Below are 8,564 nucleotides of genomic sequence, written 5' to 3' on the forward strand. Positions count from 1 at the left end.
CAACAGAACCATGTGCCGCCAAAGATAAAACTGTCCACTGATGAGTCACTTCTTTTATTACAGTATTTTTTATTCTCTGAAGACTCAGACTTCCTTTGAGTTCATTGTGACCTTTAAACCGTTTAATGGCGAATGTGATAATATGAGGACTTGTTGTGACACTTTCTCAGAACATGATGCATAAGCAGTATTTACATTTCTGTAATTGAAAAAAAAAACAAAAAAAAACTAGAACACGTTTTTTGTTTACCTTTATGTTTATTTGCGCACTTACTTTTCTTTTCTTGATGTTACCCGAAAGATGTTCTACGTCATTAAAGAGATTTATTTTCAAAGGATAGTTTTGGTGTTTTTTAATGTATTGAAAACTGTTCTTTTTTTGTCAGTTATATTATCAGATTATTATTGTTATAATTATTATTAAAATGTAAAAACGTTTGTGTTCAGCTCTTTGATTAATGTTAATACTAAGAACACAATATAAGCAATTGCGATAAAATAATAATAATAATTCCCGATATATTCACAGAAAACTCAAATCCTTTGTTTCTTTACTTACATATTAGCTGATGAAGATTAAATACGTTAATTGTTAGTACTTACTTGCACAACATTACAAATTACAGAATAAACAAATGCGCATCATTATTGTAGCTGCTCCTACATCGAGGTTTATTTCAGAAACATCAGTGTTTTAGTTTCCTCTCAATAAAAAAAGAAATCCTCGAATGCTTGTTGTTAAATTGACAAAGAGAAACAATGAACATTTATTCCAGACAACTGTGAATCCCACACTCTAATGTTGTATGCTTTATCAGCCCTGTTGCATGAAACTGTACTGCCACCTTGTGGAGACTGGAAGTTAAAAGTCTAAATTCAGTGAACGAAAACGTGGCGACGAACCCATATCCTCGTTTTGGAAAAAAGAAAGACAGATAATTATGCAGAAGAGATACACCGAAGAGACAATAAATAAATACACTGAAACAGTAGTATTTTCCTGATTCACAAACACAATACACACATTACAGTGACAGGCCTATCAATCTTACTTCAGACGTTTAATTAAGTGAAATAAGAACCATGAGCTAAAATATAAACAAATACAGCTCGTCTGACTTCATAAAAATAAACATGGGTGATAAAAACTAAGTCAAAGGCATTATGATAGTGGATTCAGGGATAGAATAACAGTTTGCGCCACTGTGCACGTGAGGTTTTCATCACTTCAGGGGACTTTGCGTTGACTTGCATTCATTTCCTGGAGACTTACTCTAACCTTAACCATAATTACTACTGGCCTAATCCTAACCTTACCCTAACCCTACCCTCAACCTAACCTTAAAACATTTCTTCACCTTAAAATATAGTAATTTACCTTATGGGGACTTGCTTTTTGTCCCCACAAGGAAGAGGAAGTCCCCATAATGTGACTGAGTAAACAGTTTTAGGTCCCCACAACATTAGTAATACATGGGCACACACAAACACACGTTTGCCCAGAATTCTTGTTGAGGACACTTAGACATAATGCATTCCCTAACCTTAATCATCATAATTACTTGGAAAGGCCTAACCCTAACCCTTAAACTAACCCTAACATAAACACAAGTCTAACCCTGAACCTAAAACCAAGTCTTAACCCTCAAAAAGTCCTTTTAAGGGGTGACAGAATGTGAGGACCAGCCCAAATCTCCTCACGTTCCCAAAATGTCCTCACATGACCAAAATGTCCTCACTCCTTGTGCCATGTCTTCTGGTCACACATTAATTTTCTCTTAGACAGTTTAACCAAAGCCTTATCCCATTACATCATCCCTGAACTTAACCAGCTCCTCACAAAGGATAGTACCAAAACAGATTGAGGTCTCCATGAGGACTTGTCCTGACAAGGTTAGTGTTTATGCGAGAAAAGGTCCTAAAGAGGTAACAAAAACAAACACACACGCACAAGGAGAGAGAGAGAGAGAGAGATAATCACTGCCAAGTCAGGCTGTAGAATGGTGCCACATGTGTTGGTCCTTCTCATTTTTCCATGTATGAGCATGATGATACATAAGAGTGTGATGGAGTCAGGGCTGCAGGATATCATGTATTCACCCGCTACTAATACACTACTACTACTACTACTACTACTAATACAGTGACAGGAGTGACACATGGAGTGGTCTTCGGTTGCTGTATGTATTTCATCTGCAAAAAGGTTTGACCTGTTTTCATTCGGAGATTGGTCTGAAGTCCTTCATTGTGGTTATTTGAGTAATTGTTGCCTTTCTATCATTGACCCTCAGCAGGTCATCTTGATCATGTTTGGTTGCTGTCATGTGATTGGCTGATTAGATATTTGCATAAATGAACAGTTGAGTGTGCGTGAGCTTATCAACATATTAAGAAAAATGGGTTTATTTTCATAAACAGGCTTTTGAATTGGACACTTCTACTGTTCTTTTAATGGGAGTTTATAGCTTGTTATGGTCACTGTCCATGGTGCTGAAGAGACAATTCAATATGTTTTAACCGATGAAAACGTCACTTAGACGTGCACATACAAGACCCAGACTACAGTAGTACATCTACAGTTTTTCAGGCCCTGGATTTTTTTCCTCTCATGGTGCATGGTCACTCAGTGTCTGCATTACTAAGGTTGACCACATAGTGGCAGCAGTGTCATATAAATGATCTGCAACCTCTGCACTCATCCTTGGACGATATTTGAGATCACCCCGCCTCTCTCTCTCTCCCAAACACACACCCACACACACACGTTTGCGCAGCTATTCTTAGGACACTGCATTGACTTCCATTAATTTGGAAAGGGGTCTCAAACTGAAATTACTTGGGGGCCAATGAGCATCGAGACTGGTCAGTAGGGGGCAGTCAAGAAAAGAAGAAAGTATACTGTTTGGGTAAAAGACTGTTATGGAATATTGGAGCCACACTGAGGAAAAAAACCGAAAGTGGAAGTATTACGACTTTATAACCCTAACCCTAGTTTTTTTTTTCAGTATGACTCTAATACTCTGTATTAGAGTACACACCTGTGTAGTATAGATATGGGTGATATAAGCTTAAGATCAAAATATCAGTACCATCAAGATATTGTAGAAAATCATGTTCATGACCATTTTCCAAATAATTCACAGTGAACTACTCAAAGCACTATCTTACTTCACATCGTAGCCCTAATTTATTTATTTGTCAGTTTATGGGAATTCTGTTATGAGACTTGCATTGTGAGCGTTTGACTCTTAGTGAACGCCAGAGGGAGCCACATCCAAAGCTATCTATCTATCTATCTATCTATCTATCTATCTATCTATCTATCTATCTATCTATCTATCTATCTATCTATCTATCTATCTATCTATCTATCTATCTATCTATCTATCTATCTATCTATCTATCTATCTATCTATCATAATAATAATAATAATAATAAAACTGAAGAGAATATCGATATTGTTCCATGATGACATTATATCCAAAAAGCCGTTTTCATGCTCAAATTTCATTGTTTGTAATTTCAATATGAAAAAAATAGATAGCCCAAAATGAATAAACAAAAAAAATGTGGGATTTTATTACAAAACCAATTTAAACTGTGTAATGAAGATAGACTCATAATAATGCAATGTAATCCGTAAATGAAATGAATGATTCGCCTATTGTTGTTTGTGTTATTTTGACACGTACGACGTGCCATTGAGCCGCGCTCCAGTCGCCCATGTCTTCAGTAATAAAGAGTTAAGGTGGACTGGGTGGGCAGGCCGCGGTTTAAGTAGAAGGCCCATCGTGAATTGTGTAAACAGCCCAGGGCGGTGGAAAAAGTTCATGCCCAGGTCCATGTAAGGAGAAACCGGCGCAGCATCAGGCCAATGCACGGACATTTAATTAAGACGACCTGCAGAGGATTACAGCGATATTTAACGCTGAAACGTTGCCTCACAATGACCACTAACAACTTTCATGCACGGCCGCCTGAGACAGCAGCGAGAGACGGAGGCCTCCGAGGTGTGTTTATTTTAACGTTTTAATCTGTGGTCAAAGTTTTATTATTTTTTAATTACTCCACAAAACTCAGCCTGGAAGAAAAAGAAAAAATCCCCAGACTGCTTCAACACAGAATAAAATCAGCAGATTTTTGAATAACACAAACTCAACACATTATCACATATATGACAGAATTAAAGCAAGGAGCAAACACAAATGGTAATAATGCATGGGTAGTTGTGCAAAATAACTTTGGATACAGACATATCAACAATTTTATTTTTGTACAATTAATGGGATGAAAAATACTCACTGTATTACAGACAGTCTGTAAACATGGTTGTTCCATTTGGTTCTCTGTCTTTGTCTTGAAACGCTTAAGTTGAATAAACCTTCTGCTCTCATTATCAGCACAAACTCTCTTCACTTTCCGATTTAATTAGATCGCACTTCATGGTGCGAGCTTCTGCACTGCTTTGATGTCACTGAGATCTGCTGCTACACAGTCGCCACTATTTTCAGGAAGAAAAATAAAAACTACTGAACCACTTCTAGGTTTATTATTCCTGGAATAATTAACAGTTTTATAGTGGAGATTAAAAGCAGCAGCTACGAGGAAAATCGTGATGATTTAATTTATTGGATGCGTAAAAAAGCAGATTTTAGACAATTAAGTCACAAAGAATTAAAAGCTGTAACATCTGTTTATTAATGTATAGACAATAGAGATTGTCTTAACTTATATTGGTCTTATAGATGGTGCAGTTCTGTGATGTTGAGTGCGGGGAACACATACTCACTGGTGTGATTTGTGTACCTTTGAGTTGCTATGGCACGTCTGAGGTCGTTGCTGAAGTGGAGCTGGGAGTTACCGACACCTCTCTGCTTTTACTAAAAAGCCCAGTGTGAGTCCAGGAGCTCTCTCTCTGCTCTCCCTGCCTTCCCATTGGACGACCAGCTCAACTATTTGGGGAGGAGCTCCACTGGCAGCAAAAAGGAGGAAAGAATTTAACTGCGCAAAAAGTCCTGTCTGGTGACGGATGTCCTGAGTCCAAAGAGGTTTTTCAATGCGCGTTTGTTTCTCAGAGACACAGAGATGGGGACGGCTTGAACGCACCAGAGACCCAGCATCTGTTTAGAAGCCACTTCTCTGTTTCATTTTTTAGTTTAAAGTGAGCAGTGAGGGACTGTGATTTGAGCGCACCAGCTTTCAGAGGAGGGAGAAGTGGAGCTCTCCGTGACCGTCTGCCTATTTTGGAGCTTATATTGTCGTCGGATCAAGGTGAAGACATGCAGGCTCGCTACTCCGTCTCCAGCCCCAACTCTCTGGGCGTCGTGCCGTACATCAGCAGTGACCCGAGTTACTACCGGGCCGCGGCCGGTGGAGGATACACAGGGATGCCAGCACCCATGAACATGTACTCTCATGCGGCGCATGACCAGTACCCAGCCAGCATGGCCCGTGCGTACGGACCATACACCCCGCAGCCTCAGCCTAAGGATATGGTCAAACCTCCCTACAGCTACATTGCGCTCATCACCATGGCTATCCAAAACTCTCCTGACAAGAAGGTGACCCTGAACGGGATTTACCAGTTCATTATGGAGAGGTTTCCATTTTACCGAGACAACAAGCAGGGCTGGCAGAACAGCATCAGGCACAATCTCTCTCTCAATGAGTGTTTTGTCAAGGTGCCTCGCGATGATAAGAAACCCGGCAAAGGCAGCTACTGGACCCTGGACCCGGACTCTTACAATATGTTTGAAAACGGGAGCTTCTTGAGGAGGAGGCGGCGGTTCAAGAAGAAAGACGCGCTGAGAGAGAAAGAAGAGCGGCAGCAGAAGGACGTGCCGCCCAGGCAGCAGGGCCGGGAGCAGGAGCAGCCGGTGCAGGGCTCCCAGCCTGTCAGGGTCCAGGATATTAAGACTGAGAACGGCTCGGTCACGCCGCCACAGGCTGACTCACCCTCTTTGAGGACCGTGCCCAAAATCGAGAGCCCGGACAGCAGCAGCATGTCCAGCGGGAGCCCTCACAGCATCCCCTCCAGCAGGTCCATTGGCATGGACAGCTCCGAGCACCACCAGCAGCACCACAACCAGGCCTCGACGCAGGGCTTCAGCGTGGACAACATCATGACCTCGCTCCGGGGGTCTCCACAAGGGGCCACAGAGCTCAACTCCAGCCTCAGCGCCTCCGCCAGGACAGGTATAACACCGTCTATGTCCTTAAACTACTCCCCAAACCAGACATCTGTCTTTAGCTCACAGTGTAACCAAAACGCAATCTCCACTACCTCCAATGCAACCTATCATTGTAACATGCAAGCCATGAGCTTGTACGCCGGGGACAGATCGAGCCACTTGGCACCGAGCACCACCGTGGACGAAACGTTGCCAGATTACTCTGTCACGACCACCGCCTCCTCCCTGGGCCACGGTAATCTAAACTCTGGCCAGGAGGGCCACCATCCACACCAAGGGAGGCTGACCTCATGGTACCTCAACCAGGCCGGAGACCTGGGCCATCTGGGCGCAGCGTACCCAGCCCAGCAGCAGAACTTCCATTCAGTCCGAGAGATGTTTGAATCCCAGAGAATTGGCTTGAATAACTCGCCGGTGAATGGGAATAACAGCTGTCAGATGTCGTTCCCCCCGAGCCAATCCATCTATCGCACTTCGGGAGCTTTTGTATATGACTGCAGCAAGTTCTGACCAAAAGAAAAAGAATAATAAGAAAGGCTCGATATTTTTTTTTTTTGCTCACGGTGTTTGAACTCTTTCAATAAAACCCCAGTCCCCCCTCTCTCCTCCGCCCACACCACACGGACTAATATGAGACAGAAAACAAAAACAGACAAAAAAAGACTTGATCTTGGTTTTTCTAAAGAACAGTGTTACTGCCAATAACACGTAAGTCTCTCTTTGCTTTTGTGGCTTTATGTGATATGCTTAAGATTTTTTTCATGGACGTGTAAATTGCATATAGTAATTTATTTCTAAACTGTAGCCAGGATATTATGGACCAAACACCAAAAAAAAGTGTTTCTAAATTGAACTGCCTTAATTGTCCAAAAAATATGTTCCATTATAAAAGTTAAAACGAGGGAACGTGTATTATCGCCGTACTATTTCAAAGATTCTTCATTTTTGTTGAAACGTATTTTTGAAGGATTTTGTTTGTTTTTTTTGTTTAATAAATTTTGTCATGTTATGTGAGTTTAACGTCACGCCTCGTTTCTTGGAGACTTGAAAACGGGCTGCTGATATTTTTACACTCAATCTGACCCGTGTTCACTTTGTGTGGAGGGAGAAAAACAGGCCTCGCCATTAATCTGATCTGACTTCCCTGCAGATTCCATTTATTGAAAATGGTGTGAGTTGAGAAATAAATAGCCAGTTTAACGGACACTGCCAACGAGCTGCAAACACCAATGTTATTTAAAAAAAAACATTTAAGTGTGTGTGATGTTTCTCTGGAAGCACATGCTGCGTTTTTCATCTTCCACACGTCCACAAACAATAACATAGGCGTAAATCATTTATTATGTTTATGGATATTTTTCTTTTATCCCTCTATTTTCCTACATTAATGAGAGATGATTAGAGATGAAGATGACCTCGAGGGCCCAGACCTGGAAAATAGAAGCAGCACGCATCACAACTTTGTTTTGGATTGCGTTTGTGTGTTTACTGGCGCATACCAGTGCTTCCTTAATATCATACCACGCATGCCAAAGACAGTGGCGTTGTCACTTCACTCCTGATGTTTGAACTCTGAGCAGTCTGACACGACACTGACGTGGCTGTGGACAAAATAAGACCCTCAGCTTATCTTTTTTTTTTCTTTTTTTGTGTTTTGTAGATTATTCTCTGAACTCTCAATGTACTCCAGGCTTTTGGGAAGATTGATTGCGAGCGTGGATATTTTATTTTTCGCCCAAATATGGGGAAATGTCAAATTGAGGTTTTATTTGCAATCCAGGTTTTTGGCACTCGTTTTAATCCAAGAATCAACTGTTGGTTCCTCTCAGAGTGACACAGAGGCCGTCTCATTTAATCACCTTAAAAGACAAATCATGAATTAGACCTTGCTCAAAATGTGTTTACACGATTCTATCAACGTATTTACGAACCGCAGGCCCCTTGTTAAGAAGCTCCCGTTAAGAACTGTAATCAGTCATGTAAATACAAAACAAATGCGTCAAAGCAGCTTTACATTTAATTGTAATTATATTATTATTGGGAATAACATATGTTATTTTCATTTAAAATATCAAATGCTCATAGAAAATAAAAATAATGACTTCACAGGGCCACAAACAACAACAACAACAACCATAATACAATGGTATGATAACTTAACTTTTAGTATAATATAGGCGTCATTTACGCTTCACTAGCAAAAACAAACTGACATTTGTTTAAAATATAGTCATTATTACTGTAATAGTAATAATAATAATAATAATAACCATTATTATGATATAAGATTTGAAAATACAAAAATGTAAAATAAATATTCAAAACATTTTTAAATAGAGAATAATAATACTTCTATTACTACTACTACTACT

The 8,564-nt window shown here is 40.4% G+C and overlaps 1 protein-coding gene across 1 annotated transcript; it reads left to right on the forward strand.

Annotated features, from left to right (window-relative positions):
* Positions 1-5,280: 5,280 nt before the first annotated feature.
* foxc1a (forkhead box C1a) lies at positions 5,281-6,702 on the forward strand (the record flags this gene model as incomplete). Its single annotated transcript, XM_083890288.1, has 1 exon — positions 5,281-6,702. One exon carries the CDS (start codon positions 5,281-5,283, stop codon positions 6,700-6,702), a length of 1,422 nt encoding a protein of 473 aa, XP_083746414.1.
* Positions 6,703-8,564: the final 1,862 nt, after the last annotated feature.

Source organism: Microchirus variegatus (assembly GCF_963457635.1).
Source record: "Microchirus variegatus genome assembly, chromosome: 5".
NCBI lineage: Eukaryota > Metazoa > Chordata > Actinopteri > Pleuronectiformes > Soleidae > Microchirus > Microchirus variegatus.